At 38.2% G+C, this 19,843-nt stretch overlaps 1 protein-coding gene across 4 annotated transcripts in view; it reads right to left on the minus strand.

Moving 5' to 3' along the window:
* The window catches only part of ARHGAP32 (Rho GTPase activating protein 32), a 128,616-nt gene that overhangs the window by 35,910 nt on the left and 72,863 nt on the right, over positions 1–19,843 (minus strand). For 3 of the 4 annotated variants that reach the window (XM_040255662.1, XM_040255663.1, XM_040255660.1), the window contains one exon: positions 17,570–17,651. In XM_040255662.1, coding sequence (XP_040111596.1) covers positions 17,570–17,651 — 82 coding nt within the window. Of the gene's footprint in view, positions 1–4,540; positions 4,930–17,569; positions 17,652–19,843 lie in introns of those variants that run through there. The other variant, XM_040255661.1, reaches the window with a different exon arrangement.

Below are 19,843 nucleotides of genomic sequence, written 5' to 3' on the forward strand. Positions count from 1 at the left end.
CGACAAGGTAAGTAGCTAGTTTAGATCTCAGTTTAATAATATGAAGCATGAGAAGTTTAACTAGGCAATTTATGAATTCTAGATTTCAATGGAAATACTTGAGGAATCAAGAAACACTCTGAGAAAGTATAAAGTTAGAAAAGCAGAGAAAACGCTAGAGTCTGCGGGAAATGTCTTTGCTTTAGGAAAATTTATCAGGAGGAAAAAAGGACATAATTTAAAATTCCACTGGACAGCTATATAACAAAATACATTCAGCTTTCTAAATTATCTTGGAAAAGGCTGCTTTAAAAATTTAAAATAGGAAGACCATTGTTAAATGTTATTATTTCAAGCATAGTATATTAAGTTTAGTTTTTTAAAGTTAAATTGCTTTAATTATTTTATTTTTCCCCATGAAAATTTAGAAATAAGGAGTCCTTACGTACATCATTTATACAACATGCTTATAACTATTTCCAGAACTTGAAGCAAAAGCATACTGTCTTTAATTGTTAAAAACATTTACAGTTATTGATCATGCCATATGATACAGTGTTTCTCTGATCTGTTAGCAAGTCCCTGGTGAACCCTACAATGGCCATTTATAATATTCTTTTTACTAGAAAAAGTGCCATATATTTTACAAAGATTAATTTTTGAACTAAGTTTTAGGAATTCATTATAGTAAGAGAAAAAAAGGTGAATATTTTCTATACATCCTGAATTTCTGAAAACTTATATTCTATCAGGTTGATATTCAAAATGTAAAAGATTTGCTGTCTCTCTAGGAACTACTGAGTTTCCCGCTAGTTTTTAAAGCAAGAATAAAGCAATTTCAGCCTTGGGATTCACTGGCCTCCATCCATCCCAAAGAGATGTCCAAGAAAATATGTAGATAAATTTTAGTATTAAACCTTAACATACTGTTGAAGTTATTATGGAATAAGAAAGTACAGAATCATAAACAATTTTGGAAATAAGAGAAAAAACACAGTTCTCAGACTGATGTGTGTGACAACTGCTGGGGTAACATCAGGGACCAGCCCAGGCCAGGGATGAGGTTCTGTAATGTGGCCGCTGGAAGGGTTCTGGCATCTGTACATTCCAACCTCAAAGGAGGAAACCAGGTATTTGAGAAATGTCCTGTGCATGCAATACTGAATATAAAATAGCTCTGACAGTAATGGCTCTTGTTTGAAAACCTGGAAAGCTACTAATGGGGCTTCCCAGGTGGCGCTATGGTAAAGAACCTGTCTGCCAATGCAGGAGACACAAGAGATCCCTGGGTCAGGAAGATCCCCTGGAGGAGGAAATGGCAGCCCACTCCAGTATTCTTGCCTGGAGAATTCCATGGACAGAAGAGCCTGGCAGGCTACAGTCCCTAAGGTCGCAAAGAGTCGGACACAACTGAGCAACTGAGCATGCATGCACACACAGCAAGCGGAAGCTACTAACAGTTAGGTAAGTCAAATAGGTTTCCATTTACTCATAGCAGAGAAGAGGAGGCATTTCAATAGGCGAAACAGACAGGAGTGCAAATGGATAAAACTAACAGATCTAGAAAATAAATCTGTAGTAAATTTTCAAGAAGAGCTGTTCAGACACAGAGGAGATAAGAACAGTTCATTAGGAAAAAGAGAAGCAGAAAACTGGCAACAAACTGCTTCTTCAGAATATCCAATACAACTCTTACATGGAACAGCTTGCCTGTGTTCCCTAAAATACTTGGGTGTTTGAATAAAAATATCTCCTCAGAGTTAAGAATGAAACCAAAGCAACTTCATACTGCTGCTCTTCCCAGGGCAGGACATAAAAAGTGATAGATAAACCACGAAGGGCATGCTACGATAAGAGCTTCAAAAATCACTGTTTCCTTGGGAAAATGGGCATCAGGGTATGATTAGGACAGTCTTCTTATTCACATCATATGTTTACTTTTCTGGGACTTACAAATTTTAGTAATGAACATGAAAGAAGGCTCAAATTTAGCTTATGTGATTTTAGGGTAATATAAGTAAATTTTACATTTTTCTTGCTAAACTGGTACTTTTATTTTTAAATTTTAAATTACAAATTAAAACAAGAAATGTGATTGGTTTTGTTCCTCAACTCTGTACAAAAACAAAGTAAAATTTTCTTTTCATCTCGGTAGCTCTACCACCTCAGTTATTATATAAAAGACTCTTGACTAATTTCATTTCTAAATACAGAACAAAAAGATTTGCATTTTAGCAGAGGAGAGTGGGAGGAAACATGAGGTGGATATAAATTCCTGACACTAAAGGATTCTAATACTAGAATGGGTTATAATAAAAAGACTGTAGAAGCATCTCTGCTGAGGATTTTTAAATAATCTGGGCTCTCATTTTTCCAAGGTGAACTAGTACTATTTGATATGAAGCTTAAAAGCTAGTACTATTTTAAGAGAACACTGATTTATATATCTGTCTTATAGATTAGATTGGAATAAGCACAGATTCTTAGGAATTCAGTAACATCAAAAGTAAGAGAACTATAAAAAAACTAAATGGGAAGGAAATCCAAGGAAAGGGAGACATGCATGTAGCTGATTTACTTTGCTGTACAGTAGACACTAACACAACACTGTAAAGCAACTGTAAAGCAACGAGACTCCAATAAAAATTAATTTAAATTCTATTGCTGAAGTTCTAGAAATAAGAACATGTTGAACCTTAATCTTAACAGTGTGAAAATTGTTTTCTTGAAATTATTTTTTTATTAGATTAAAATGTAATCATATTTCACTTTGATGTAAAAAAACCCTGTGTACTTTATTAAGCTATGAAGTTTGGTGTGGAACACTGATATGATCAGGGTGGGTTTTGTTTATGTAGGTTATTTCCCCCTTCCCTTCCCATCCTTTCCTTCTGCAGGAGCTGGAGCAGAAACATCCCATAACTGAAGAAGACAGAACAGATAAGGAGAACTCTATTTAAAGGCAGATGCCTTAGAAGCCTGCTTTACGGAAGATCTGACCTTTGGCCTGGGAAATAAGAACTTGGACCTTGGAGTCAGATAGACCTGAGGGCTGGAATCTATTTTCTAATCACTTACCACATGCAAGGACTTGAGCAAATGACCTATTTAAGTCCAGTTCCCTCAAACACACAGTGAGAACGGCAATAACAATATCTATCACTCAGGGTTGGAGAAGGCAATGGCAACCCACTCCAGGACTCTTGCCTGGAAAATCCATGGACGGAGGAGCCTGGTAGGCTGCAGTCCATGGGGTCACTGTGAGTCGGACATGACTGAGCAGCTTCGCTTTCACTTTTCACTTTCATGCATTGGAGAAGGAAATGGCAACCCACTCCAGTGTTTGGAGAATCCCAGGACAGGGGAGCCTGGTGGGCTGCCGTCTATGGGATCGCACAGAGTCGGACACGACTGAAGCGACTTAGCAGCAGCAGCTGCATCACGCGTGTGTCAATAAACAGGAGTTGTTTCACCACTGCAGTTTCTCTGAACATTTGTAGAATCCTCCGAGGTACAGGGCTAACCAGGACCTGCGTTGGCTTTACAAACCAGGTTTGATCGTATCTGGTCTTACCTCCTAAATTCAGGGCTGAGGTCACTAAGGAAAGGTGCATGTAAACACAGGGTCACTTTCTAGTTTCTGCCCGTATATGTGCAAACTTAACCTAAGAAACTTCGGATTTCTGCTCTCTCATCTTGAATATCATAGTACTACATAATATGCTAAAAAAGAAGTCAGAGTCGTAAACCATTATCATATGAGTAACTGGTGCTTCTTTAAAAGTTGACAGTGAAAAGGAGCTTTAAATTCTGAGCTTTCTCCATTTGTGGTTTTGAAAATCAAAATATCAATATTATTTAAACAGTAGTAGAAAAGAAAAATGTTCAACTTCTTAACAGGGCTAGTCTGTGATTCAGAGAAAACTGTGGTCTCCATGTTATCTTAATGAAAAATATTTATAACCAAGATCTGAAGAAGCACCATACAAATATGGAAAAAAAGAATTAATGCAAATATATCATGGATAAAGATAGCTATCCTTACAAATGCCAATGAGGAGAAAAAGGGCAGAATGATTACTTCCTTGTGCTAATTTGAACAGTCTACACAGACTACCAAATTCTTTACAGTAAATCAGTGCTGCCTATTTTCTATTTGTCAATAACTGAGATGTTATTTACCTAGCAGGAAAAAAAATTTTAAATATGATATATATTTGCTGCTTATGAAACAGATATGTTCTTTTAACATGCAAGCTTTTGCACATTAACCTGAGGTCTGGAAAGCATTAAGAAATAAGCTGATCTGAAATTTTAAAATAAGTATTTCCTGAACCTAGGAAAGTAAGAGATAATACCTACATAGTTAAATCTACTTCAAAAAATGATCACCTCTCTACAACCATGCCAAAGGTTAAAGCTCAGTTATTCCATTTGTGGATAGTTAAATAATTAGCCACTCACCTAAAAGCAGCCAAGGAAATACGTGCCCAAATGCAATAAAAAATAGTCTCAGTGAAATATTTGTCAAACACTGAATAATCGACTGAGATGTCCTTACCTCTCGCTGTGGCACAGGTTTTAGGATCAATAATTAAAATTATTCCAAATGGCTGCACTCGGCAGTAGGCTCAACAGGACACCGTGGCTCTGCATTCCGTGCAGAATGAAGGACAACCACACCGGCTCAGACTTATCCACCACCACGGGGTGACTCCCAGTCAGACCTTCCCAGCACGCGGAGGTTCCAGGTCTGCTCCCAGCAGTTTCCTTAGCCCCGGTTTCTGGTCTTTAGTCAGGCAGAGTGGTTTGTGTGCACGGGAGAGCTCTGCCTGCAGGAGCTTAATCCTCTCTTTGCTTGTCCTGCTTTCCAACACAGCAGAGACGCCCCAGCCCAACTACACTTGCAGAACAGGCTTCGCCAGGATAACTCCACCCACCTACTTCACACAGGTACATATCTTCTGCTCAGAAAACACTAGGACTAAACTGATACTTAATTAATACTTTAACTTTTTAAAAAGTCACTGACTATTCAGTTGTTTATATTTGCTATCCATATGGGAGACAGTGTATTCTATAAAAATGATCGTATTTACACCCAATTAAAATTAAAAAAAAAAACCCTGATCTAGCAGGAAGTACTGTCTACAAAAGGCTGAGTCATTAAATTGGCAGCGACAGGCTGGGAGAACATAACTCTGAATATCTTTGCTGATAATGAGTCGTGATTGTTTTCTACTCAGACAAAAAAATCATCAATGTATACCGCCTTTGCATGAAAAATTCTGAGACTGGAATGCACAATTTTTTAATATGCAAATGAAAATTTTTAAAACCTGAAAAGTTTTTTCAGAATTAAAAAAATAAGAATTGCACATGATCAACTATACTTCAATACAACAAAAAAATCCAGAATTAAATGTTTCTGATTATGACCTCCTCCTTTATGTACTGCCAAGTGTTAAAATTGTAGCTCTACTTATACAAATATTGAAAAGATTCAATATTTATACTAAATAGCAGTACTACACTGTTGACTAGATATGAAAAAATTAATGAATTGGAAGATATTAAAATATTAATAGTACATTAATATTTTCTGTTCTAATTGACTTTTCACCAATACCAATATAAATCCATGTTCGGACACTTGTTTCTAGTAAACAAAATGATGTTTCATTTGCCAGAAAGATTCTAAATAATTTATAGACAGTCTTCTTTATAACACTATGAAGCTGATGAGAACACTATTCCTGTCTTAGAGATGAGGAAGCCAAGGTCACACAAGTAGGAACTGTTGAATTCAAGATGCCTGGGGAGTATTTATCATTCTTTCCTCTCTGGTCGCAGTTCTGAATAAAGGAGTGTTGATAAATGGTAGGCCACAATAAGAAAAACAATGAATTGGTGTGATTTCACAATACGAGAGATCACAGAGAAATCCAGGGCATGACAGGAACAAAACATGTGGATTTTTTTTACCATTGGAACAGCTGTGGACTTATGGATTTTGATGAATAGGAAATGAGGCTCCCAAGAGTTTACTCATGGTGGAAACGGCACAGCCACCCCTCCTCCCCTCTCCCTTCCTCAGCACTGAAGACACAAGGGTAGGGGCCCAACAGAAAGAGGAGGGGGAGAGGGAAAAAGGGGGCAGGGTGAAGGGGAGTCCCTGCTGTAGAAAAGCCATCTAGGGGACACTCAGTGCAACTCAAGAGCCCCTCATGCTCCCCAACATACAAGCACAGATGGGATAAATAAATTAGACGGTAACTCTCCTGAGTGCAGGAGAATGACAAAACAACCCTCACCTGAAACTCAGAGGCTGCACTTTCTGCCATGTAAAAATACAGGTAAGAATGTGAGTGTGTGCAAACCTCGGTGAAAGTGGACTGAAGTCTGTAATCTGTTTCACTGCATGGTGACAATGTCATTTCCTGGTTTTGATGGTGTACAGTATAGTTATGTGAGGTGTGACAACTGGGAGAAGTTGGGTTTTGAATACATGGGACCTCTCTGTACTATTCTGGTAACTTTGTCTGAGACTATAATTACTCTAAAATAAAAGTTTAAAATGTGGCTCATCATGCTCTGTCTTTCAATGACTGCTGACGGCACAGCAGAGGTCATCTGTTACTTTCTTCTTGCATTTTACAAAATGGAGGTTATCCTGTGAAGAACTAAGATGGGTCTATGTGGCTAATGGGGGCAACAAGAGAATTCCCTGAGAAGGCAACTTTCTAGTCATTCTGAGGGTCGCTGTCGATGGAGTGAGATGTGATCTGACTCTGGATATGTTTTTGGCCATGAAACTGGTAGAATTTACAGACAAACTGTCAAAGGTTTGAATAATTTGGGTAATTTTTATGATAGAATTTTCTCTGCTCAAAACCTTCTCATGTCTTCCCATCCAGCTTTAAACGAAAGTCCAAATCCACACAGTGGCACCCAAGCCCCAAGGAGAATCTGATGCCCTTCCACCCTCCAGACCTCACCCACGTCTTCACTCGCTGCTCTAGTCAAACCGGCCTTCCTGCTGAGTCTTTAACAAGCCTGGACACATACTGCTCAGTGTCCTTACACTTGCAGTTTCCCCTCTGGGAAGCTCTTCCCACAAGTAAGTGCTTATCTTTACCCCTCATCTTTACTCCTCATCTCCTTCAGGTCTTGCCTCCCAAAGTTACCTTCTAATGGGGCTTCCCTGATAGCTCAGTTGGTAAAGAATCCACCTGCAATGCAGGAGACCCCAGTTCAATTCCTTGGTCAAGAAGATCCCCTGGAGAAGGGATAGGCTAACCACTCCAGTACTCTTGGGTTTCCCCTTGTGGCTCAGCTGGTAAAGAATCTGCCTGCAACATGAGAGACCTTGTTTGATCCCTGGGTTGGGAAGATCCCCCGGAGAAGGGAAAGGCTCCAGTATTCTGGCCTGGAGAATCCCAAGGACTATCCATGGAGCCACAAAGAACAACTGGGCGACTTTCACTTTCACATTACTTTCTAATAAACCCTTCCCTGACCACTCCCCTCTCCTCCTCTGAAATTACAGCCCCACAGGAGCCACATCCCAGTACTTTCTAACCTCACTTCTAGGCTTCGTTTTTCTCTACAGCACTCACCCACCTCAGTGTATGTTTAATGTGTTTGCCTTTTTCTTTCCCTCTCATCAACTTGAATACAAACAGCAAAATGACAATATTTTTGTTTGTTGTGTCCACTATTTTAGCCCTAGTACTCGGTATGCACTCAGTAAATGTTTGATCACAGAATGAATGAATACTGGAAATGATCAGAAATGGAAAAGTTGCTTTATATATAGCAAAGATTAGATTGAACCTACTCCAAGCACTGGCAAAGGCCTAAATGGGAGTTTAGGCCTTTGATTACTAGTAGTAGAAATTATTCTTATTCATAATTATTGATCAATTGTTTTAAAACAAATGCTATGTATAAAGATGCAAATTAATATACAATAGAGTATCTATCCAGAAGCAATTCTATGTTAAGAAAAAAGACACATAAAAAGTGAGGTATAAAATTCAAAATAAGCTAACTTATTACCAAACTCTGTTTCTAAATGAGTGACACAAGGAACAGCTACTGTAGGCTGTAGGCCTTTGTTATTCAAAACATAGTCTTAGGACCAGTATTATGGAATTACCTGGGAGCTTCTTAAACATACAGAACATCAGGCCCCACCCTAGTGAATCATGATCTACAGTTTTTAACTGTCTCTCCCAGGCAGACTGACTGTACATTCAAGTTTGTGAAGCAGCGGCCCAAGGAGCCTCCGTGAAGAACAGAGTAAGTCATCTCAAGCAGAAGAAAGACCACAGGCATAGAAGCGGGGAAACCCAAAGTACAACCAAGCGGAGAATAAGGAAACATATTATTGATGCTGAGTAGAGATGAGAAACGGGAAAAACAGGTTACAAACATAAATGTTCCAGTATTTTATGGAGCATCTTAAATTCCAGGCTGAAGTTTTAGTATCTAAGTCTGGCACAAAGGGAATTCACTGGGGTTTTCTGAAGTCAGGGATTACACGTTATAAAGGTTGTATTCTGAAGTTTTATTTTAGTAGTAAATATTAAGATAGACTAATTCCACAGGCATTAATTGTGCATCCGGTGTGCACATACCCTGTGGGGGAGACAAGGATGAATGAGACACATTTGTCACCAGTGAGGAGATGGCAACTTAGTGAGCAAGGGAAACAGCTGCTATTAGATCTGACATGGGGGCACATAGGACGCAGGCCTGGGGATAATGGTCAGGGAGAGCTGGTCAGGGAGAGATGGGCCAGGGAGAGCCAGTCAGTGGAGCTTTCATGCACAAGAAGATTATGGCCTGAGTCTAAATACAAGGAAAATGTCAACTCGGGGGGAGTGGGAAGGACGGCATTTGGACTGAGGGGCAGCAGGAGCAGAGGGAAAGCTACATGATCACATGGTATGTTCCGAGGACACCAAAGCAGAGCCCAGCGAGCACAAGGAGAAAGAACAGAACCAGAGAACAGAGGAGGAGGATGGCTGAAAATGACACAGCAGAGTAGAGTCTGGAGGTACGTTTTATGTGCAGAGGAGCAATCGAAAGACATATTTTTTAATTAATTAGAGAGGCTTAGAAAGAATGATGGCTGAAACAACTAGCGAATGAAGTAGGTTCTGATAAGCTCTCATCTTCATTTACCCTTTAACACATCTTTTGCCCTAATTACTGTTCTGTTCATTTCCAGAAATACATTTTTATTTTCTCTTGTTGTAATAGAACCAAAAGATATTAAATAAATAATTTGTTTTGGGAGACGAAACAATAAACTTTACCTCTATTCAGTGCTCTGTGGTGGGAAAATTCTGGTTTTTGAGTTTAACAATTGCAAATGAGTTTAATCCACCTGGTGAAAGGCCAGGGGTACTAGGTGTGGGCAGTGATTACCAGGAGAGGTCAAAAGACTTCTCAAGGCCAGCTGTGAAACCTCGGGCACATAGTTGGAAGTCTTTCTGAGTTGCTCTACTAGTTAAAAAGGGGTGTGTGGGGAACAAAAATACATTCCGCATACTTAGTATCCTGCAAGGCTGTATTGAGATTCAAGGTCCAATTTAATAAAAATATAGTATTCTAAAAGTCTAAGGCAACTGCAAACATGTGGTATTTTGAATTCTCTGTTTTTCCTTGAGAGTGAGAAAAGTATTATCTTGATGTATCTATGTATTTGGAGAGAAAAATACCTGGGCATTCTAGCATTTTGGAACTCCTTTAAATCTTACAGCAATGCCTCCTAGGGCACTGATTTTAATATCTGATTCTTAAGACATCTGCCTCCAGAGCGATAAGTAAGCATGTGTTCAATGGGAAGAATATTCAATACAATGTTCCACATGGAGTGAAGTAAACACCGGAACCTTTTCACTTGCTATAGCGTGGCTGCTTCATGCTAAAGTGACACATGAGGAAAGAGCAGAGTGCTGCACACTCAAAGAAAGAAACAGTCCAGAAGCAAACAAATGAACATAAAGGAAAAAAACTATAATTAGGCAAAATTGCAAATAAAATAACAGCAACAACAAAAACAAGATTCTGAAGGGCCAGTTTTCTAAAAGAATACAAGGACTTTTTACTTTCAAAATTACAAATGCAGGCTGTTGCTTTATAAACTACTTCTTAAATGAATGTAAGGATTTCATTAGCATTACATTTGATCACTGTCTTTCCCCAAAATGAAAACCTCAGTTCCTTCTATGTCTGCTAGCAAAAAAATTTATGATGCAAACTCTATTCAAGAGACCATCCAAAGAAGCTGGCTTCCACACCATGGGCCCATGAAAGCGACTGTAATTTGTTTGTAACAGGTATACTGTGAAATATTTACACATAAATTTATACCAACAAATAACACATTAAATAAGTTATCTACATAAACTAAATAGACCCAATTTTAGACACTCCTGAATTTAAATGATATAACATAGTAGATAACCATAAATTGATAAAATAATAACGGCTGATAGTGATTAAGTATCCAGAGGGCTTTAAATGCTTTACATCTAATCTTCAAATGAATCTTGGCTCACTTCCTAGATGAGGAAATTAAAAATCAGAGAAACTAAATGACATGCACAGGGACAGTAAAACAAGGCACAGGGATTAAAACCCAAGGCTGAAGCCCATGCTCTCACCTCTGTCCTGCTTTTCACATAGGTATATAAACTAAATAAAACATCTGCATTAAATCTGCTTTCACAAAATACCTATTTATGGGGTGGCTGGATTAAGACCTTAGAAATTACCTATTTGGACAGGGTAGAGTGAAGGGGAGATTATGGTCTATAAAGAGTAATATATGATTAGTGTAAAGGAGTTAAACAGTACAGAGCAAATGGAAAAAAAAAGAAATGTCTGTTGCTATATTTGCAATCTCACACGCCTCTCCAGTGAGGGATGCATCCTCCTGATCCTCTAAGAGTTTACAACAGGACTGTACTGCTCTGTGATTTGTTCTTTCATTTAACAACACATCACAGGAAAAAAAAAAACCCTGGATGAGCACATATGCTTCTACTTCATTCTTTTGAGGGCTGCAGAGTACTTCACAGTACAGAAGTATAACATCTATTCTGAGAATGTGATTTTCAACCTTTGTGTATTAAAGCAATACCATAAGGAGGATTTACCTGGATGGGAGGTATAGTTAAAAAACATGAAGTAACCAATTAAAAATTGACAAAGGACTAGAATAGACATTTCTCCAATAAACACATGAAAAGATGCTCTATGTCATCACACTTCTGTATAATCACCACCTGGGCCAACAGAGCATTACCAGCACTTCCAGATCCTCCCTCCAACCCGCCTGCTCACTCTCCTCTCCAGAAGTACCACTGCCTAAAGTTTATCACCACACAACAGCCCTGAACTCTATGACTCTGAACTCTCTCCTTACATATATGGGATTATACAGTGTAAGTATGTAGGTAAATCAGGCTTCTTTCCCTCAATATTTGTGTGGGACTCATCCATGTAGGTGCACATAGCCATGACTCATTTCAGTTTCACTGGAGGAATCTACTGAATGAGCATGCCTTTATTTATCTATCCCACTGTGGATATACCTTTGAAATTCTTTAGTTTTTTGACAATCAGGAATAAGGTTGCCAAGAACACACTACATACACACCTAAGAGTGGAGCTGCTGGGCCACAAGGTATATACGTGTACAGCTTAGTAGGCAGTGCCAAACACTGCTTGTCCCACATCACGCTACCCTGCAGTATATGGGAATTCCCAGTGATTTACACCCTTGCCTACTTTGGGTATTGCTACTCTTAAATTTTAAGCATTCTTGTGAGTGTGTTTTCATGAGTTAATAAAGTTTTGGTTTGCATTTCCCTAAAGACTCATGATGTGGAACAACTTGTGCTGTGCTTATTCAGCATTTTGATATCTGTTGTTCAAGTTTTCATGCAATTAAAAAAAAATCAGTTTATCTCTCCTTTTCTGATTCTTTACATACTTTGGTTATGTGACCTTGGTCAGATAAATGTGCTGCAAATATCTTTATCACTTTGTGATTTGCCCTTTTCACTATCTTAATAGTATATTGCAATTTACTTTCTGAACTTTAAGTTTAATAATTAAGCTTTTCAGTTAGGATTACTGCTTTATGTATAACCCAAGATCATGATGGAGAAGGAAATGGCAACCCACTCCAGTATTCTTGCCTGGAAAATCCCATGGGTGGAGGAGCCTGGCAGGCTACAGTCCATGGGGTTGCAAAGAGTTGGACATGCCTGAGTGACTTCACTTCCATTCTTCACTTCAAGATCATGAAAATAGCCCATGATGATATTCCACTGTATTCTCTTCTAGAAGCTTTGCTGTTTCACCTTTCACATACAGATCTATAATTTTCAAGAGCTAGCATCATTTACTGAAATGACTGTCCTTTTCACAATGCTCTACAGTGCATAAATCAAGCATCTATTAATGTATGTCCACAGGTTTGTTCCTGGACTCTGTTCTTTACCGCCATTCTATTTGTCTATCCTTGTATCAACCTCAGCATCTTAATCAGTGAAGCTTTAATAGTAAGTCTTGATATCTATAATATTAAGTTTCCATTATTTTGTTCAACATTGTCTTAGGTACTTTGGGCTCTGCATTTCCATTCAATTTAGAATCAGTTGTCAATTTCAACACAACTCCTAACTTAAAGCTTGGCGCATTATCAACAACTTGGCCCTATCGGGCTTCATGCGTTGTTCTGAGAGCACCAGGACTTTCTCCGCTCCATCAGCTGATACCCTGAGGGCTCAGGTTCCCCCACACTGGGTTACTTCTCTGGATTTCCTTCTTCTGCTTCATCTTAGCTCAGTAACTGCTCAGGACCTTATTAACTCTCCAATGCTTCAAAGAGACTATATTATATTTTTACATTTCTGTCCAGATTTTCTGTTTTCAGAGGGGAGGTTTGTCTAAATTCTCTAGTCCTCCATTTTTAGAAGCTCATGCCCATAAAGTAAGCTTTTCTTTTCTTTTTTCTTTACTCTTTCTCCACCTTCTGCCCACTCCTTCCCTCCCCAAACTCGCTCTTTCTTTCTTTCTGGAAGAAAAGGTGGATAAGGTGGGAAGATGGGGGATTCAACCATGGAAATTAATAAAGACCAAGTGTTGACCCTAGAAAGAAAACACCTGCTACGAGAACTGCAGAATTCATTAGATGGGCTTAAGAGAGGCTGCACAGAGAGAAGAGGTCAGCAGAAAGCACGTGAGCTGGAGAGAGGACAGTGAGCCAGCATCAGAGAGGTGAGTGACATGTGGAAGGGGTGAAAGGGGAGAGAAGTGTGCAAAAGAAACATCTGCGGAGGCAACAGCTGAGAAGACTGAAAACTTGAAGAAAGACATCAGTAAATAACTGCTCAGTAAATGCCAAGCAGGAAACACACACAGAAGTCCTCATGTGCTTCCTTCCTCTTCCTCCCACTCACCTCAGCCTCATCAGCTGTCAAAGCAGAACCTGTGGGGACGGAACAAACGCCAGTTTCTTTGAAACAAGCGTTTACCTTTCTTCCTCTTAACTCTCCTCCCCACCTCCCCACCCCACACACGCCCTTTTCCTTAAGGTACCATGGATATGTGCTAACTTGGTCAGGACATGGTGATTCATTAACTTTATTTTTACAGACACAAATAATTGGTCATACTGAGAACATTAAGAGTTCCAAAGGGAAAATTTTCCTCACTGCCCTTGTTGTGCAATAATACAGGGAGCTTTAAGTTGCAGTCTCAAACTATAGCTCTATCTTTCAGACCTGGTATCTCACAGTGACAGATGGCAATGTTAAAAATAAATAGAACATTCAAGCTATTTGTACTGAAGGCAAAGACAGTTTTAAAGTGTGAAACAAGCCTGAGGCTGATAGAACTCACATTATCCTTTTCAAAATGTATTAAGAATGCACATTTCCCTATGCCAACCCTGCAATGTTGCCCATCAGAGTTAAATATTAGCTTTTGAAGGTGTGCTGTCATTATACATCACTACTAATTTAGAATTAACAATGCCATACAGGTCTATTCATAGAAACCCATTTTCCAGAACTGTCAATAACTGATTAACTTTCTCAAGTTTTAAAAGTGGTGGAGGTTATCACTACTAGAAACTCACTTTCATACTCAGAACATGAGAAAGTATTTGATATAATACCAATATTAAGCTAATTTTTAAAAACAGTTTACAGTATATCTGAGGTAACATGATCAAAATAAGACTTTATAATCAATAAAAATTATATAGTTTATATAGCAGAAATACATGAAAATAATATACAAGAAATAACAGTAAATTTTTGATGTAGAATTTTGGTAACTTTAAAGCAGTGACCACAAAAACTCATGATCATTTCAGATGGATGAAAAGTATCAGCCAGGGCTTCCCTGGTGGCTCAGTGGTGAAGAGTCCACCTGCCAATGCCAGAGACGTGGGTTCGACCGCTAGTCTGGGAAGATCCCACAGGCCATGGAGCCACTAAGCCCATGCGCCACAGCTATTGAGCCTGTGCTCTAGAGCCTGGGAGCTGCAACTACCGAAACCTGCATGCCCACAGCCTGTGCTGCAAAAACTAGAGAAGCTGCCGCAGCAAGGAGCCCACACACCACAACGAGAGAAGGCTGCAACCACGCTGCAATGAAGGCTCAGCACAGCCAAAAATAAAATTACATTAAAAAAGATTTCTGACAAAATCCAATACCCTTTTGTTGTAAAATTGTTCAACCAACTAGGAATTGACGGGTACTTTGTCAACTTGACAAAGGGCATCTATGAAAACCACACAGTTAAAAGTTTTTACACAACAACAAACAATTAGATGACTTCTCCTAAGAGATCAAAAGTAAGACAAGGATGCCTGTTCTCAAAACTTCAACACTGTTAACACATCCAGGGCAACTAGGCAAGAGTAAGACATAAAAAAACATCCATACTGGAAAGGAAGACGTAAACATGTCTATTCACAAATGACATGATCTTATATATAGAATATACCAAGAAATCTACTAACAACCTATCAGAACTCATAAACATTTCAAGTCTCAGGATACAAGATTAAGATACAAAATTAATTGTATTTCTATGCATTTGCAATGAACGATAAGAAAATGAAACTAAGAAAACAACTCTATTTACAAAAGCACCAAAAGAATAAAAATAAATTTAACAACAGATATTCAAAACTTAAAAAAAAAAAACTACAAAAAGTTGAATGATGTGAAGGATCTAATCAAATGGGAAAATAATCTCATGTTCAAGGACTGAAAGACTTAAATACTGGCCAGAAGGTAGTACTTTCCAAATTGATATGTAGATTCAATAAATCCCCATCAGAATTCTAACCATCTTCTTTTAGAACCAACAATTCTAAAATTCATGTGGAATTGAAAGGCTCCTATAAAAACATCAATCCTGAAAAAGAATAAAGTAGGAGGACCTCCCAATTGCAAAACTTACTACTAAGCAATGGTAATCAAGACAGGGTTGTATTGGAATAAGAACAGACATATAGATCAATGGAACAGAACTGAAAATCTAGAAATAAATTCATGCATCTAAGGTCAACTGAGTTTCTACAAGGGAGTCAAGTCAATTAAATAGGGAAGAAATAACCTTTTCAACAAATCATGCTTGGATAACTGGATATCCAATGGACTTGGACCTCAAAAACATACACAAAAATTAACTCAAAATGGGTAGTAGGCTAAAAAGGAAGATCTAAAACTATAAACTTCTTAGAAGAAAATACAGAAGTAAATATTGACCTTGGGCTAAACAATGCCTTCTTAGATAAACATCAAAAGCATAAGTGAGAAAAGAAAAAAATAAATTGAACTTCATCAAAATTAAAAATATTTATGCTTCAACAGATGTCATCAAGAAAATGAAAGACAAAACACAGAATTTGAAGAAATGTATGTCTGCAAATCACATTATCTGATAAAGGACTTGTATGTGGAATGTATAACATGACCCAATGGTAAAAAGACAACCAAATTAAAAAATAGACAAAGGTACATATCTCCAAAGATACACAAATGGGTAATAAGTAAACACATAAAAAGATGTTCAACATTATTAGCCATCAGGGAAATGCATATCAAAACCATAAAGATGTATCACTTAATACCCACTAAGACAACAATAACCAAAAATACAGTAACAAGGAAATAGAACAATTTGAATTCTCATATACGCTGCTGGTGGAAGTGTAAAATAGTGCAGCTGGTTTACAAAGGTAAACCAGTTTGGCGGTTCCTCCAAAGGTTGAACATAGAGTTATCATATGACCCAGCAATTCTACTGCTACATACATACTCAAGAAATGAAAACATATATCTATACCAAAACTTGTACACTAATTATTGCATTATTCATAATAATCCAAAATGGAAACCCAAAGTGAATGGATAAAATAAATACTGTATATCCATATAATGCACTACTATTTAGCCATAAGAGAGAATAAAGCACTGATACATGGATTAACCTTGAAAACATTATGCTAAGTGAAGGAAGCCAGTTATAACAAGACTACATACTGTATTGTACTTCATTTGTGTGAAAGGTCTAGCTCAGAGAACTCTAGAGACAAAAAGTAGATTGGCAGTTGCTTAGAGCTAGGGCAAGGGAGAGGAGGAGCAGGGTCTGCCAGTGGGCACAGGATTTCTTTTTTAAGTTACTGATGCGACATTTCAAAAAGAAAAGAAAACTACAGCCAACACAACCACTAACGAATAAGTAAGTTCTCTCTGACAAAGTTGTTTTATGCTTAACAAGCTTGCCCAAAGAAGGGGGATTAATAGAGGATAAAAATGCCTTGAAAAGAGACTGAGAACCCCAGGGTGAAGGGAGAGTAGGGCAGAAGGAGAAATCCATTTGATCACTTCCTCCTCCTTCTAAAATCTTTATTCTTTGTTTTTATTTTCTTTCCAAAAATTTACATCACGTTAAAAAGTTCCTGATGAAGTATTCTGTAAAATTCATCCAGATTAAGTCACCCCAATAAAAACAGAAGTTTCCACTGTTTTGATTTTTACTCCCTGTAACACATTGCTTTACATATCTGTACAATATTCCACACACTTATGCAGCACTGTAAATATATAAGTAATAAGAAATGCTGTTTAAAATAGTTTGGATGTTCACAGGCACTGATAAGATGTACATTCCCTTCATTTATTAATTTTCAGCTAATCATATTATCTCCATGTCAGGTCCTTAAACCTGACATTTTCTTTTATCATTTTGCTCATTAATTAGCTACATTCCTACTATATAATTGCAAAAGCAAATAATGACAAAGCTTAATGGAGCAAACAGTTCTTAAAACTGCCTAAAATTTTGAATGCATATAAACCTTTGTGAAATGATCAACAGAGAAAAAAGAATACACTAAAAATCAAAAACCACATTAAAATTAAGAATGCATATTATGACAATGAACACAACAGCTAAACAAGCTGAGTGCCTGACTGGAAGAGAAAATCTGGATCTTTAAGCAGTGGATAAATAACCACGCTAAAGAGAAAGAGTACTCACCTGGTTTTGGCACTGAGTTGGTCACTGACTGGGGAACTTTCTGATTAATTAACTCAACACAGTGTCCAGGGAAGAGTCCCACCTAAAGAAGAAAGGCAGCAAAGAGAGGATTCTAAACCAGGGAACAGACCAGCGTGTGAGCATTGCCAATTCAATTCCAGTAATGTGCTCCACAGCCCCTCCCAGCGACTCTGCTATCCCAAGACTCTAAATCACTGATGATGCCAATTATACAAACAAATAATAAAACAATCTGTTGCTATGAGTATATAGAGTCATGTGTTTTATTTGCCTAAAAGTCTAAGTCTTCTTTTACAGTTTTAGCTTTTAATTTCCCAAACTTCTTTTACTCCAATTAAAATATTTAGTCTGATACCAAGCTATGCATGGCAAGAAGGTATAATTTATACCTGTTAATAATTTACTTTGCTGAAATTTCAATCCAGTTGTATGGACACTTCTACTGCCCACTTTCATATTTACTGACTTCTCTATGATTTTTTTTTAAAGCAATACTAAACCACATTCAACTTTTTTGTGTATTTTTTCTTCATTCTCTCATAGGTTCTGTGAAAAATGACAAGACTAAAGTAACCTGACGAAACAAATGCTCACTTAAAATCCTGGTATTCATTCTTCATAAAGAGTCAGAAGCGTGTGGATAAGTGGGGAAGCAAGAGAAGAAAACGACCAATCTCAGCTTTGAAAAAGCACACCAAATTGACCTGGTAGCAAAGTGCTTGTGGTGTGAGGAAGACCCCCAAGGAGCTGTGCTAGGAAAATACTGAGCTCCAGATCACCCAGAGATACTGCACAGCCAGCAGAATGAATACAGATACGAAGACCCGGGAAACAAAAGTAAAAAGGAAATTTTTACCAATATTTATAGATGTTTTCTTAGATAGGAATATGATTGGGCTGCCAAGCAGCAGATGTTAAAGCTGAAACAAGAAAACTACATCACTTTGTACATCCCTCTGTTGACAGACTCTGGGGAAGAAAGGAACAGCCTTCCAAGAGTCTGACTCATCATGAAGGTCTGAGCTGTATAATTTTCATCTGCGTGGGAGTGTTTCACATACTAATTTGCTGCATTCTTACTTCAATTTCTTGATCGATATTCTACGTTAGCTCTTAAAATTATGAAAATGTAACCAGTTATCATGAGTTGAAAAGGGCTTATTAATAAACTATCAGCTTGTTTGAAAGATTTGAATTTGGATCTTAAAGTTCCTATATGCACGCCTTCTAAAATGATGCTGTAAGTATTTGTTTTATTGGTGAAATTCTATACCATATTTTACTCATCTTCCTATTTAACTAATCAACAAGTAGAAATTCTTCCAAGATTGGTTAGAACCAGATGAGAATCAACTTGAAAAATCCTTCTCATGCTCTCTTAACACAAATCACTTCTAAGAGAATCACTTGTGGTTAAGTGTAGCCCCAGGATTGGGGCTTCCCAGGTGGCTCAGTGGGTAAAGAATCCACCTGCAATGCAGGAGATATAGGTTCAATCCCTGGGTCAGGAAGATCCCCTGGAGGAGGGCATGGCAACCCACTCCAGTATTCTTGCCTGGAGAATCCCACGGACAGAGAAGCCTGTGGGCTACAGTCCATGGGGTCACAAGGAATTGGACATGACTTAAGCAACTGAGTATGCACCTAGCCCCAGGATTAAGAGAGTCTCGGTTCTATTCTAGGCCTGCTACTTACTAGGCTGGGTTTATAACTTAGGCTCCATGTTTCAGTTTCTTCCTCTGAACATAATGATATCATGCCTAACTCATAACGTTTGTTACGAGGGTTAAACAGATGAGTATAAGCAAAACGAATGTAGTAAGCACTTGTGCAGCACTGCCTATTCTTTATCATCCTAGCATGTTGGCCACTAGAAGACCTAGAGGGTTGCGGCTCCTCCAATGCGTGGATGTGACATGTAATACCTACTACCTTTTGCTTGAAATTAAAAGATGCTTCCTCCTTGGAAGGAAAGTTATGACCAACCTAGATAGCATATTTAAAAGCAGAGGCATTACTTTGCCAACAAAGGTCCGTCTAGTCAAGGCAATGGTTTTTCCAGTGGTCATGTATGGATGTGAGAGTTGGACTATAAAGAAGACTGAGCGCCGAAGAATTGATGCTTTTGAACTGTGGTCTTGGAGAAGACTCTTGAGAGTCCCTTGGACTGCAAGGAGATCCAGCCAGTCCATCCTAAAGGAGATCAGTCCTGGGTGTTCTTTGGAAAGAATGATGCTAAAGCTGAAACGCCAG

This window comes from Oryx dammah, unplaced genomic scaffold (assembly GCF_014754425.2).
Source record: "Oryx dammah isolate SB20612 unplaced genomic scaffold, SCBI_Odam_1.1 HiC_scaffold_15, whole genome shotgun sequence".
Classification (NCBI taxonomy): domain Eukaryota; kingdom Metazoa; phylum Chordata; class Mammalia; order Artiodactyla; family Bovidae; genus Oryx; species Oryx dammah.